This window comes from Tachyglossus aculeatus, chromosome Y4 (assembly GCF_015852505.1).
Source record: "Tachyglossus aculeatus isolate mTacAcu1 chromosome Y4, mTacAcu1.pri, whole genome shotgun sequence".
Classification (NCBI taxonomy): Eukaryota; Metazoa; Chordata; class Mammalia; order Monotremata; family Tachyglossidae; genus Tachyglossus; species Tachyglossus aculeatus.
This window is the reverse complement of record NC_052096.1, coordinates 8,522,638-8,537,838: the sequence shown is the minus strand read 5'-3', so window position 1 is coordinate 8,537,838 and position 15,201 is coordinate 8,522,638. Positions and strand designations below refer to the sequence as shown.

Here is a 15,201-nt window from a genome sequence, read left to right as displayed (position 1 = left end):
CGGAAACGGCGCCCAACGAGACGGCGGCCTAGAGAGGCGCCACCGCCCCGCTCCTCTCCCAACTTGGAGGACCCGAGGGGCGGGGCCTGAGGGGACGGGGGCTGAGGGGGGCGGAGGGACTGAGGGGGCGGGGCCTGTGTGGGGACGGGGTCCATCCATCCATCCATCCATCCATCCATCCATCAATCAATCAATCGTATTTATTGAGCACTTACTGTGCGCAGAGCACTGGGCTAAGCGCTTGGGAAGTCCAAGTTGGCAACATCTAGAGACTAGTCCCTACCCAACAGCGGACTCACAGTCTAGAAGGGGGAGACAGAGAACAAAACCAAACACACTAACAGAATAAAATAAATGGAATAAATATGTACATTCATTCAATCGTATTTATTGAGCGCTTACTGTGCGCAGAGCACTGGACCAAGCGCTTGGGAAGTCCAAGTTGGCAACATCTAGAGACGGTCCCTACCCAACAGTGGGCTCACGGTCTAAAAGGGGGAGACGGAGAACAAAACCAAACATACTAACAAAATAAAATAAGTAGGATAGATAGGTACAAGTAAAATCATCATCAATCGTATTTATTGAGCGCTTATTGTGTGCAGAGCACTGGACTAAGCGCTTGGGAAGTACAAGTTGGCAACATATAGAGACCGTCCCTACCCAACAGTGGGCTCACAGTCTAAAAGGGGGAGGCAGAGAACAAAATCAAACATACTAACAAAATAAAATAAGTAGAATAGATATAGACAAGTAAAATCATCATCAATCGTATTTATTGAGCGCTGACTGTGTGCAGAGCACTGGACTAAGAGGTTGGGAAGCCCAAGTTGGCGACATCTAGAGAAGGGCCCTACCCGACGGCGGGCTCACAGTCTAGAAGGGGGAGACAGACAACAAAACATATTAACAAAATAAAATAAATAGAATAAATATGTGCACATAGAATAGTAAATACATACAAACATATATACATATATTCATTCATTCATTCAATCGTATATATTGAGCGCTGACTGTGTGCAGAACACTGGACTAAGCACTTGGGAAGTCCAAGTTGGCAACATCTAGAGACGGTCCCTACCCAACAGCGGGCTCACAGTCTAGAAGGGGGAGACAGAGAACAAAACCAAACATACTAACAAAATAAAATAAATAGAATAGATATGTACAAGTAAAATAAATAAACAAGTAAATAGAGTAATAAATATGCACATACATCTATACAGGTGCTGTGGGGGAGGGAAGGAGGTAAGATGGGGGGATGGAGAGGGGGACGAGGAGGAGAGGAAGGAAGGGGCTCAGTCTGGGAAGGACTCCTGGAGGAGGTGAGCTCTCAGCAGGGCCTTGAAGGGAGGAAGAGAGCTAGCTTGGCGGATGGGCAGAGGGAGGGCATTCCGGGCCCGGGGGAGGACGTGGGCCGGGGGTCGATGGCGGGACAGGCGAGAACGAGGCCCAACTGTGAGGAGCTTAGCGGCGGAGGAGCGGAGGGTGCGGGCTGGGCTGGAGAAGGAGAGAAGGGAGGGGAGGTAGGAGGGGGCGAGGGGATGGATGGACAGCCTTGAAGCCCAGGGTGAGGAGTTTCTGCCTGATGCACAGATTGATTGGTAGCCACTGGAGATTTTTGAGGAGGGGAGTAACATGCCCAGAGCGTTTCTGGACAAAGGTAATCCGGGCAGCAGCATGTTCTCTGTCTCCCCCTTCTAGACTGTGAGCCCACTGTTGGGTAGGGACCGTCTCTATATGTTGCCAACTTGGACTTCCCAAGCGCTTAGTAGTAAGCGCTCAATAAATACGATTGATTGATTGATTGATTGATTGATTAGTCCATTGCTCTGCACACAGTAAGCGCTCAATAAATACGATTGAATGAATGAATGAATGAGGGTTTTGGTTTTGTTCTCTGTCTCCCCGTTTTAGACTGTGAGCCCCTTCCCTTCCCCACAGCACCTGTATATATGTATATATGTTTGTACATATTTATCTCTCTATTTATTTATTTGCTTATTTATTTTATTTGTACATATCTATTCTATTTATTTTATTTTGCTAGTATGTTTGGTTTTGTTCTCTGTCTCCCCCTTTTAGACTGTGAGCCCACTGTTGGGTAGGGACTGTCTCTATGTGTTGCCAATTTGTACTTCCCAAGCGCTTAGTACAGTGCTCTGCACATAGTAAGCGCTCAATAAATACGATTGATGATGATGATGATGATTTATTCATTTATTTGACTTGTACGTATCAATTCTACTTATTTTATTTCGTTAAGATGTTTGGTTTTGTTCTGTCTCCCCCTTCTAGACTGCGAGCCCACCGTTGGGTAGGGACCGTCTCTCTATGTTGCCGCCTTGGACTCCCCAAGCGCTTAGTAGTAAGCGCTCAATAAATACGATTGATTGATTAGGCCAGTGCTCTGTACACAGTAGGCGCTCAATAAATACGATTGAATGAATGAATGAATGAGGGTTTTGGTTTTGTTCTCTGTCTCCCCCTTCTAGACTATGAGCCCCTTCCCTTCCCTCCCCCACAGCACCTGTATATATGTATATATGTTTGTACATATTTGTTACTCTATTTATTTTACTTGTAAATATCTACTCTATTTTATTTTGTTAGTATGTTTGGTTTTGTTCTCTGTCTCCCCCTTTTAGACTGTGAGCCCACTGTTGGGTAGGGACTGTCTCTATGTGTTGCCAATTTGTACTTCCCAAGCGCTTAGTACAGTGCTCTGCACATAGTAAGCGCTCAATAAATACGATTGATGATGATGATGATGATTTATTCATTTATTTGACTTGTACGTATCAATTCTACTTATTTTATTTCGTTAAGATGTTTGGTTTTGTTCTGTCTCCCCCTTCTAGACTGCGAGCCCACCGTTGGGTAGGGACCGTCTCTCTATGTTGCCGCCTTGGCCTCCCCAAGCGCTTAGTAGTAAGCGCTCAATAAATACGATTGATTGATTAGGCCAGTGCTCTGTACACAGTAGGTGCTCAATAAATACGATTGAATGAATGAATGAATGAGGGTTTTGGTTTTGTTCTCTGTCTCCCCCTTCTAGACTATGAGCCCCTTCCCTTCCCTCCCCCACAGCACCTGTATATATGTATATATGTTTGTACATATTTGTTACTCTATTTATTTTACTTGTAAATATCTACTCTATTTTATTTTGTTAGTATGTTTGGTTTTGTTCTCTGTCTCCCCCTTTTAGACTGTGAGCCCACTGTTGGGTAGGGACTGTCTCTATGTGTTGCCAATTTGTACTTCCCAAGCGCTTAGTACAGTGCTCTGCACATAGTAAGCGCTCAATAAATACGATTGATGATGATGATGATGATTTATTCATTTATTTGACTTGTACGTATCTATTCTACTTATTTTATTTTGTTAAGATGTTTGGTTTTGTACTCTGTCTCCCCCTTCTAGACTGCGAGACCACCGTTGGGTAGGGACCGTCTCTCTATGTTGCCGCCTTGGCCTTCCCAAGCGCTTAGTAGTAAGCGCTCAATAAATACGATTGATTGATTAGTCCAGTGCTCTGCACACAGTCAGCGCTCAATAAATACGATTGAATGAATGAATGAATGAGGGTTTTGGTTTTGTTCTCTGTCTCCCCCTTTCAGACTGTGAGCCCCTTCCCTTCCCCACAGCACCTGTATATATGTATATATGCTTGTACATATTTATTACTCATTTATTTATTTATTTATTTTACTTGTACGTATCTATTCTATTTATTTTATTTTGTTAATGTGTTTGGTTTTGTTCTCCGTCTCCCCCTTCTAGACTGCGAGCCCGCCGTTGGGTAGGGACCGGTAGGGCCGCCTTGGCCTTCCCAAGCGCGTAGTAGTAAGCGCTCAATAAATACGATTGATTGATTGATTAGGCCAGTGCTCTGCACACAGTAAGCGCTCAATAAACACGATTGAACGAATGAACGAACGAATGAATGAACGAACGAATGAATGAATGAGGGGACTGAGGGGACTGAGGGGACCGTGGGGGGGGGGTGGGGCCTGAAGGCGGAAGCGGCCGGTGCGGGCAAGATGGCGGCGGCTGAGGGGGCTGAGGCGAGCCGTCGTCCTCCTCCTTCTCCTGCTTCTCCTCCTCCTCCTCCTCCCTCTCCTCCCTGTCCCCCCGTCCCGGTGGCCCCGCGCCCCCGGCCCGCCTTCCTCCTCCTCCTCCTCCTCCTCCTGCTCGTGCTCCTGCTGTCAGGTGAGAGGCCGGGGGTCCCCGGCCCCCGCCCCGTTTCCCCCCCCCCCCTCGGGACTCCTCCCGGCTCCCTCACCTCTCCGCTGGGCGACCTTGGGCAACTCTCTTCCCCTCTCTGGGCCTCAGTTCCCTCATCTGCAAAATGGGGTTGGAGATCGGGTCCACCCCTCATCTTACCTCCTTCCCTTCCCCACAGCACCTGTGTGTGTATATATATACACATATGTGTGCACGTATATATATATGCATATACATATATATGCATACATATATGCATATATGTATGTATATGTATGCGTATATGCATATCTACATGTATATGCGTATATATGTTTATTCATATACACATATGTTTATACATATGCACATACGTATATGCGCCTGTACATATGTACGTATTTATACGAACCTGTATATGTGTATGTATACACAATATATGTGTGTATATGTATATATATGTATATATGAGCACACATACACACATGCATGCATATGCACATACATACATATGTGTGTTCATATATGCATATATGCATGCATGTATGTGTGTATGCATATATACAAATGTACTTATGCATACATATATGTATATATGTACACACATATACACACATATACATGTATGTGCATATATGTGTATATGCACATGTCTGTGCACTTGTATATATGTGTGTGCATGTGCACCTGTATATATGTATATATATATGTTCCTGTATGTATGTATGTGTACACATATACACACACATACACATACATACACACACACACACACACATACACATATGTATATATATATATATATGAGAAGCAGCGTGGCTCAGTGGAAAAGAGGCCGGGCTCTGGAGTCAGAGGTCATGGGTTCAAACCCCGGCTCCACCAATTGTCAGCTGTGTGACCTTGGGCAAGTCGATTCAGTGCTCTGTGCCTCAGTTTCCTCATCTCTATAACGGGGGATTACGTAGCCGTCCTCCCTCCCGCTGGACTGTGCACCCCAAGAAGAGCAGGGACCGGGCCCGACCTGATCCCCTGGATCTGCCCCAGGCCCCGGCACAGTGCTTGACACCTAGTTAAGAGCTCGGAGGACGCCCCATCATCCCTGTTGTTAGGCTAGGATCTCAATTGGCCGCCTTCGTCTCCTACGTGTTGGGGAGGGAGCCGGGGGTCCAGTCCGGACTGAGCAAAGCCTGGGTATAGAGAGAGCGGAGGGTGTTTTGGGGGAGGGGGATGGGAGTGAACCCCCCAATCCGTCCTCCCGGCCAAACTGGGGATCTTGTGGTTTGGGCATCTCCTTGATGAACTCAGCGCCGGGATCCCATGATTCTGGTCAGCAGAGTGGGCCTCGGGTCAACACCCTTCCCCCAACCATCGTCAAGGAGAGAGGAAGAGGGCCCAGAGAGGTCCGGCAACTTGCCCCAGGACCCACAGCATGCCCGCGGCTGAGAGCCGCCCAGCACCAGGGCTTCCCCGTGCCTCTCCCAAGCAGAGGCCAGGTCTGTTGGTGGTGGGGGGAAGGTGGGGGTTTTCTGATGCGCCCTTTCCCCCTCCTCTACAGGCTCATCCCAGGCAAACTCAGTGGAAAGGAAGATCTACATTCCCCTGAACCGGACGGCCCCCTGCGTCCGGCTCCTCAATGCCACGCATCAGATCGGCTGCCAGTGTTAGTGCCCCCCCCGGGGACCCCTCTCGGATGCCCACGGTTCAGATGGGATGCATTCCGGAATGGGAGTGGAGGGCTGTGGTCCCGGGGAGCCCACCCAAGTAACCCCAGGTTTTAGGGGGCTGATTGGAGCCCGGGCGGCAAGGATGGTGGGTCTGGCCCCCCCCTTGATGGCTGAGCACCCCCCCCACCTCTCGGTGCCCCGTCCCTGGGGAGCCGAATGAAGGGGTGTCAGCAGCCCTGTCCCCCCTTTCCGCCCCCACCATCTCCCATATGTCCAGAGGGAGGGGGCGGTTCAGAGTCAGGGTCCGTGGGGAGGGATGCAGGAAAGGGGATCAGAGAGGTGCAGTGAGCTGCCGGAGGTTACCCAGCGAGGCTGGGGAGGGAGAGCCGGAGGGCGAGGGGAGCATCGGGCTGGACCCCAGCCTCATCCTATGGGCCGTGCCCCTGTCCAGCGGGGGCCAGTGTGGTGAGAGCCCCAGGGAGGGGGATTGGGCGGGGAGGCCCCCCGGGGATCAGAGAAGGAGAGGGATGGGCCGAGGATGCACAGCAGCACGGGCCGCTGAGTGAGTTGGGCCCGGGGGTATGTCCGTCCGGCAGCATCTCTGAGCGGGGACACCGGGGTGATCCACGTGCTGGAGAAGGAGCAGGACCTGCAGTGGGTCTTGGCCGACGGACCCCACCCCCCATACATGGTGCTGCTTGATGGTGACCTCTTCACCAGGTAATTGGTGGGGACGAGGGCGGGAGGACCTCCCCTCCAGGTAACTGGCTGTAGAGGGGGTGGGTGCGGGTGGGCTGGATGGGAGGGTTCTTTTCCAGGTAGCTGGGGAGGGGGCTGGGGCAGGCTGAATGGGGGGAGCTGTTCTCCAGGGAATTGGGGAAGGGGCTGGGGCAGGCTGGATGGAGAGAGTTGTTCTCCAGGAAATTGGGGAGGAGGCCGGGGCAGGCTGGATGGAGGGAACTCTTCTCCGGGGAACTGGGGAGGGGGCCAAGCCAGACTGGAAAGGGAATTGTTTTACAGGTAATTGCAGGGAGCTGGGGAGCTGGTGACCTAGTGGTCAAGGGGCCTGGGGGGCTGGAGGAGCCCCCACCCACCTCCGATCCCGCTCCCTTCCCAGACCGCTCCTGGAGAAGCTGAAGGCGGCATCTTCACGCGTGTCCGGCCTGGCCGTGGCCCTGGCCCAGCCCCGGCCCGCCGCCGGCTTCTCCCCTGGACTCCCCTGCCCCAACGATGGCTTCGGTGAGTCCTCCCCGGTGTCCCCCGCTGGGGTCCGCCGCAAATCCGCGCCCCCTCCCCAGTGCCCCCGGCCGGGGTCCGCCGCTGATCTGCCCCGGCGCCCACAGGCGTCTACTCCGGCTCCTATGGGCCTCAGTTTGCCCACTGCAACGGGACGATGTGGAACCCGCTGGGCAGTGGCCTGGCCTACGAGGACTTCTCCTTCCCCATCTTCCTGCTCCAGGACCATAATGAGACGCAGCTCATCAAGGAGGTAGCCCTCCAGCCTGCTCCGACTCCCCCGGACCCCCTAGCCGCCCACTGCTCCTCTAGGCCCCCCCCCCCCCCCAACCTTCCCCAGACCCTCCAGCCTCAGCCCTCCCTAACCCCTGGCCTCCCCCAGCTCACTTGGCCTCTGGGCCTCCTCCTGCTCTCCCTGGCTCCCCGGGCTCCCTGTGCGGGCAGTGTGGGGGTCCCAGGGGTCTCCTCCTTCCACGGGGTGCTCGTTGGGCGCCCGGCCCCGACGAGGCATCAACTGCCCGCGTAGAGCTCTCGTGTCCGAGTGGGAAGGAGGTGCTCGACCCCTGCCACCCCACCCACCCATCCCAGCCCTCCGGGGCCCCCAAGGCTCCTGTTCCCCCCACCCTCACTTCCATAATAATGGGAGCCTGGCCTGTTGCCTCCCCCACCCCCCAAGCCCTGTCCTGGCCGCCGCTCTCACCCTCCTCCGCCCCGACCCAGGCCCCCAATGTCTTCCCCGCAGTGTTACTGGGTGCACAGTGTGGGGGAAAGCGGGTCGGCCCCGGCTCCGTCCCACCCTGGTCCGGTCCCGCTCCCCACCGGTCACCCGTGACTCCCCTTGGCTTCCCCCCAGTGTTACCGGGCACACAATGTCGGGGAGAACGGGTCGGCCCCGGAGTTCCCGCTGTGCGCCATGCAGCTCTCCGCGCACATGCACGCCGTCACCAGCACCGTCACCTGCATGCGACGCTCCGCCGCCCAGACCACCTTCAGCATCAACCCAGGTACCCACCGACCCCGGCCCGCCCGCCTCAGCCCCCCAGCGGTCGCGTGACACCCCTCTCCCCCCCCTCACCAGAAGTCGTGTGCGACCCCCTGACCGACTACAACGTGTGGAGCTCCCTCCAGCCCATCAACGGCTCCGGCCGTCTGGACCCCGGAAACAGAGTGGTCATCGCGGCCACCCGGGTGCGTGTCCGGCCACGGGTGGGGGCGAAGCACGGGGGCCGAGGAGAAGGGGCGCTGAGGCCTCCGGGGGCCGGCCCCCCTGACCCTCTTCCGTCCCACAGCTGGATAGCCACTCCTTCTTCTGGAACGTGGCCCCGGGGGCCGAGGGGGCCGCCGCCTCCTTCGTCACCCAGCTGGCGGCGGCCGAGGCCCTGGGCCGGGCACCGGACGCCCCCACGCTGCCCAGAAACGTCCTGTTCGTCTTCTTCCAAGGGGTGAGCGCTCCGGGTCCCCCGCCCTGCTCTGGGAGGCCTCCGGGGGCTCGGGGCGGGTGGTCCAGTCCGGCCGTGCCAACTCACACCCTCGCCCCTTCCCCCGCCTCGGCCCCGCTTCCGGCCGCAGGAGACGTTCGATTACATCGGCAGCTCCCGCATGGTGTACGACATGGAGGAAGGGAAGTTCCCCGTGGCCCTGGACAACATCCACAGCCTGGTGGAACTGGGCCAGGTCAGCCTCCCGGATCCCCACCTCTCCCGGTCCCCGTCCGTCCACCTCCCTCTCCGGTGCTGCCGCCCCCCCCGTCCTTTGACGGCCGCCCCCTCCCTTCCCCCGCAGGTGGCCCTGAGGAACTCCACGCTGTGGATGCACACGGACCCCTTGTCCCAGAGAAACGACTCCGTGCGAGAACAGGTACCACACTCCCACTTTCCCTCCCACGACCCCCCCGACTCACTCCCCCGCCCACCATTGGGAAGCCCCAGTCCCAACTGGAATCCTGCCGCCACCCCTCCCCCCGGGAAGCTGGGTCTAGAGCGGGCGGCCAGCAGCGAGGGTCGCCCGGTTCTCCCCATCCCCACTGGCCCCGGGGGTCCTCCATCCCTCTCAGGAACCCTCCGCCCCGCCTGCACCCGGGAAGCTGGGTCCAGGGTGGGCTGCTGACGGTGAGGGTCTCGCAGCCCCCCGCCCTCCCTCCCACCACCCTGCGTGGCCGGCACCCCCTTCCTCCCAGATTGTCCCCTGTCCCCCTCAGCATCCCGGCTCCAGGAATCTGGGTCTGGGGCGGGCGTCAGTGAGGGTCCGGCGACCCCTCCGCAGGTGCAGCAGATTCTTTTGGCCCTGCGGAGCAGCGGTGCCACCGTCCCCAAAGTCAGCCTGGAGGAGCCCGGACACACGCAGCCCCTGCCGCCCTCCTCCCTGCAGCGCTTCCTCCGCGCCCGCAACGTCTCCGGCGTCGTCCTCACCGACCACCATGCCGCCTTCCGCAACCAGTAACCCTGGGGAGGGGTCGGGGGGTCGGGGGGAGCTGGGCTCGGGCGGGCGCCCACCCCCCCAACCCAGCTGTCCGAGGGACCACCTTCCCGCCGGCCTCCAGCCGAGGGCGGCGTCTCCCACGCCTCCCCAATTGACCGTGATAATAATAATAGTAATAATAATAACAATAACAATAATGATGGCATTTACTAAATGCTTACCATGTGCAAAGCACTGTTCTAAGCTCTGGGGAGGTTACAAGGTCATAATAATAATAATAATAATGGCATTTATTAAGCGCTTACTGTGTGTAGAGCACTGTTCTAAGCGCTGGGGAATTTACAAGGTGATCAGGTTGTCCCACGTGGGGCTCATAGTCTTCATCCCCATTTTACAGATGAGGGAACTGAGGCCCAAGAAGTGAAGTGACTTGCCCAAAGTCACACAGTCGACCAGTGGCGGAGCCGGGATTTGAACCCGTGACCTCTGACTTCAAAGCCCGTGCTTTTTCCACTGAGCCACGCTGCTTCTCTAGGTTGTCCCACGGGGGCTCGCAGTCTTCATACCCATTTTACAGAGATGAACTGAGGCACAGAGAAGTGAAGCGACTTGCCCAAAGTTGCACAGCTGACAATTGCCGGAGTCGGGATTTGAACCCATGACCTCTGACTTCAAAGCCCGTGCTTTCTCCACTGAGCCACGCTGCTTCTCTAGGTTGTCCCACAGGGGGCTTGCAGTCTTCATCCCCATTTTACAGAGGTGAACTGAGGCACAGAGAAGTTAAGCGACTTGCCCAAAGTCGCACAGCTGACAATTGCCGGAGCGGGATTTGAACCCATGACCTCTAATTCCACAGCCTGTGCTCTTTCCACTGAGTCACGCTGCGTTGCCACCAGCCACCAGCAGAGGGCAGTTTGTCCACCCCACCCCCGCCAATAACAGCGGCACTTGTGAAGCGCGTACTATGTGCCAGGCGCTGTACTGAGCGCTGGGGTACATACAGTGTGAGAAGCAGCATGGCTTAGTGACAAGAGCACGGGCTTGGGATTCAGAGGTTTTGGGTTCTAACCCCAGCTCCTCCACTTACCAGCTGTGTGACTTCGGACAAGTCACTTCACTTCTCTGGGCCTCAGTTCCCTCATCTGTGAAAGAGGGATTAAGACTGTGAGCCCCACGTGAGTCCCACCTTGTATCTACCCCAGTGCCTAGAACAGTGCTGGGCACGTAATAAGCGCTGAGCAAATACGATCATTATTATACAGGACCATCAGACCAGACGGAGGCTCCGTCCCGGTGTGACTTTGGGCAAGTCATTTAACTTCTCTGTGCCTCAGTTGCCTCGTCTGTAAAATTTGGATTAAGATTGTGAGCCCCTCATGGGACGACCTGATCACTTGTATCCTTCCCAGCGCTTAGAAAAGTGCTTTGCACATAGTAAGCGCTTAACAAATACCAAAATTATCATTATTATTATAAAGAGCTCCTAGTCTAGGGAGAGGGAGAACAGGAGTCGAGTCACCATTTTGCAGAGGAGGAAGCTGAGGTCTAGAGAAGTGGTGATTGAGGCATTTTTTTTTTGATGGCGTTTGTTAAGCGCTTACTATGTGCAAAGCACTGTTTTAAACGCTGGGTGATTGTGGCCACTGTACTGAGCGCTGAGGTAGAAGCAAGGCAATCAGATTGGATGGAGGCCCCATCCTACAGGGGGCTCACAGTCTGTGGGGTAGGGAGAACGGGTATTGAGTCCCCATTTTGCAGATGAGAAAACTGAGGCGTAGAGAAGTGAAGGGACTTGTCCAAGGTCTCAGCAGGCAAGTGGCAGAATGGAGGTTAGAACGCAGGTTCTCTGAATCCCAGGTCTGCTGCCCTTTCTGCTAGGCCAAGAGGCCACAGTTCCAGTAGCCAGAAGCAGAGGGGAGCATCCCCACCCCACAACATAGACCAGGTCCCTAAGGGAGTGCGCTCCCGGAAGCCACCAGCGGAAAGCACCTCCTCCAGGAGGCCTTCCCAGACTGAGCCCCTTCCTTCCTCTCCCCCTCATCCCCCTCTCCATCCCCCCCATCTTACCTCCTTCCCTTCCCCACGGCACCTGTATATATGTATATATGTTTGTACGTATTTGTTACTCAATTTATTTATTTAGTTTACTTGTACATACCTATTCTATTTATTTCGTTAGCATGTTTGGTTTTGTTCTCTGTCTCTCCCTTCTATACTGTGATCCCACCGTTGGGTAGGGACTGTCTCTATATGTTGCCAACTTGTACTTCCCAAGCACTTAATACAGTGCTCTGCACACAGTAAGCGCTCAATAAATACGATTGATGGATTGATTGATTGAGAAGCAGCATTCCTACTCCCCATTGGAATCCAGAGGTCCGAGGGAGGGGGTTTGGGGGCTTTGGCTCTGGCGGCCAGTCAGGCCGAGCCAAACCCCCTCCCCATCTCATGCTGTCCCCCCCACCAACTTTCTAGGTATTACCAGAGCATCTATGACACCCCCGAAAACATCGGCCTGCAGTATCCCCCCAGCCTGACCCCCGAGGAGGCTCTGAACCATGTGACCGAGATGGCCAAGGTGCGAGGTGGGGGAGGAGCCGGGCGGTGGGCCCCAGGGTGAGGGCGGGGCGGAGGACCCCACCTCTCCGGTCTCTCTCTCCCCCCACCCCCAGAGCCTGGCAGATGTGGCCACCGTGCTGGGACGGACCCTGTACCAGCTGGCCGGGGGCGAGAAGTACAACGCCACCGTTCAAGCTGATCCTCTCACTGTGAGTGCGCCTCATCATCAATCGTATCACTCGCTCCTTTTGGGGGCACGTGTGTCTGGGTGTGACCGGGCCGGTGCCTGTCCATCCGTCCGTCCATCTCACTTTCCGCCCCTCCCCTTCCCCTGGCCAGGAAGCAGCATGGCCTAGTGGCTAGAGCCCGGACCTGGCAGTCAGAAGGTCACGGGTTCTAACCCCGGCTCCGCCACTCGTCTGCTGTGTGACCTCGGGCAAGTCACTTCACTTCTCCGGGCCTCAGTTCCCTCTTCTGTAAAATCATCAATCGTATTTATTGAGCGCTTACTGTGTGCAGAGCACTGTACTAAGCGCTTGGGAAGTACAAGGTGGCAACATCTAGAGACGGTCCCTACCCAACAGTGGGCTCGCAGTCTAAAAGGGGGAGACAGAGAACAAAACCAAACATACTAACAAAATAAAATAAATAGAATAGAAATGTACAAGTAAAATAAATAAGTAAATAGAGTAATAAATATGTACAAGCATATATACAGGTGCTGTGGGGAAGGGAAGGAGGTAAGATGCGGGAGATGGAGAGGGGGATGAGGGGGAGAGGAAGGAAGGGGCTCAGTCTGGGAAGGCCTCCTGGAGGAGGTGAGCTCTCAGTAGGGCCTTGAAGGGAGGAAGAGAGCTACCTTGGCGGATGGGCAGAGGGAGGGCATTCCAGGCCCGGGGGATGACGTGGGCCGGGGGTCGATGGCGGGACAGGCGAGAACAAGGTACGGTGAGGAGATTAGCGGCAAAATGATCGAGACCGTGAACCCCGCACGGGACGGACTGCGTCCAACTCAATTTGCCTGTATCCACCCCAGCATCAGTGCCGAGCAAATAGTGAGGGCTCAACAGATGATCTCGTTGTTATTATTAGGTGACTCGCCTCCTGTACGGGTTCCTGATCCAAGCCAATAACTCCTGGTTCCGGTCCGTGATGCGGCCGGACCTGCAGGGCTACCTGGGTACGGGGCGGGGGGGCGGGGCCGCGGGGGAGGGCGGGGGGCGGCCCCCCGTGCCGGCATTAACCGGCCTTCCGGCCTTGTGGGTCGTGGCAGGCGGGGGTCCGCTGCAGCACTACATCGCCGTCAACAGCCCGGTCAACACTACCTATGTGGTCCAGCACATCCTGGCCAACCTGACGGGGGCCGTCCTCAACCGCACCCGCGACCAGTGCCACGGCACCGGGACCGACAAGGACGTGAGCCAGCGGGCAGCGGGACTCGGCCGTGGGGCAAGGGGAGGCGAGGGAGGAGGAGGAGCGGCGGCATGGCATAGTGGATGGAGCCCAGGCCTGAGAGTCAGAAAGACCTGGGTTCTCATCCCGGCACCGCCGCTCGTGTGCATGTGGCCTTGGGCAAGTCTCTTCACCTCTCTGGGCCTCACTTACCTCATCCGGAAGATGGGGTTTGAGACTGTGAGCCCCACGTGGGACAGGAAAGGCGCCCAACCCGATTTGCTTGTGTCCACCCCGTGCTTAGTTAGGTGCCTGGAACGTAGTAAGCGCTAAATACCACAGTTGTAATTAGGGAGAGGGCAGGCCAGCGAGGAGGGTGGTCTGGTCCTCTCCCCGTGCCCCCCCGTCACTGTGGCTCCCCCCCCGCAGCTGTTCGAGTTTGCGTGGGTGCAGGGCCCTGAGGGGCCGTCGGGCCGGGAGCCCCTCTGCGTCCGCTCCACGGTGCGCCTGTCCAAGGCCGTGTCCCCCGCCTTCGAGCTGCAGCAGTGGTCCTCCACCAACTACTCCACCTGGACAGAGAGCCGCTGGAAGGACATCCGGGCCCGCATCTTCCTCGTGGCCGGACGCGAGCTCGAGGTGGGGGGCCGGGAGAGGGAACTCGAGGTGGGGGCCGGGAGCCAGGAACCCTGGACTGGGGAGGAAGCTTGAAGTGGGGGCCAGGAGCCCCGGGTTTGGGAGAAGCTCAAGGTGGGGGCCAGGAGCCCGAGCAGATGAGTCCTGGGAGGGCAGAGGTCCCCGGGCATCGGGGGTTGAGAGGAGGAAGATGGGTCTTGGAGGTGTGGGAGGGTACGGGAGTCCGAGGCCGGAGGAAGGTGGTCTGCCTTACAAAGGAAGCGGGTGGGTGTTGGAGTTGGGCGGGTGGGTGTCGGTAGAGGGGGCGGTTGGATTTCAATCTGGCCATCCCTCTGCCCCCAGCCCCGAAACTCCTGGGGTTGGGTTGCAGGAGGGTGATGATCCGGGAAGCCGGGCTCGGCAGGTGCCGGGTCGGCTTCCCCCCACCCGACGGTCACCCGGCATGGCCCCACGGGGGTGTCCACGGGGGGCCTGACCGGTCTCCGCCCGCAGATCACGACCCTGGTGGTGGGCATCATCATCCTGGCGCTCTCCCTGGCCACCACCTACTTCATCAACGCCAAAGCCGACGTCCTCTTCACCAGCCCCCGCGAGCCGGGTGTCGTGTCCTACTGAGCGGGGGCCAGGGGGACCCCCAGGAGACCCCCCCCGCTAGGCCTGCTAACCCACCCCTGGATCAACACTGGAATCTCCCACCGCTGGACAGCCTGCCCAGCGGACCCCCAGAGGCCTCGGGGGCCCGGGGGCGGAGGGGAGGGCCTGAGCCTGCCTCAGTCCTGGGAAGGGAGGGGGGCACAGGTGGGGGTCCCCAGCTGGTGAGGGGAGGCCCCAGCAGCTGTGAAGGGCCGGGGGATCCTGGGTTGGGAATTGTGAGTTCAGCTGTAATTTCTATTTTCTCTTGGTTTTGTACATATATAAATAGTCGGTTCCATTAAACAGGTTCCCCCCTCCCCATTGCGGCCCTGCCTCCTTCTTCCCTCCCCCAGGTCGGGGCGGGGGGGGGGTACCATCCTCCGACTGCCACAAGCACCAAGCCTCCTGGTGCCCAAATGCCCCCCACCCGACTCAGGCTCATCTTGGGGTCCGG

General features: G+C 56.7%; 1 protein-coding gene across 1 annotated transcript; it reads left to right on the top strand.

Moving 5' to 3' along the window:
* Positions 1-4,139: 4,139 nt before the first annotated feature.
* On the top strand, positions 4,140-15,068 carry NCSTN (nicastrin; the record flags this gene model as incomplete). The annotated part of the gene is made up of 17 exons (XM_038768447.1): positions 4,140-4,218; positions 5,768-5,872; positions 6,473-6,596; positions 6,994-7,115; positions 7,220-7,365; positions 7,966-8,116; positions 8,191-8,300; positions 8,402-8,554; positions 8,682-8,786; positions 8,895-8,969; positions 9,375-9,547; positions 12,006-12,108; positions 12,203-12,298; positions 13,182-13,269; positions 13,363-13,505; positions 13,911-14,117; positions 14,607-15,068. Coding segments are annotated over 17 exons (2,103 nt in total), but the record flags the coding sequence as incomplete, so codon positions are not given.
* Between the last annotated feature and the right edge of the window lie 133 nt (positions 15,069-15,201).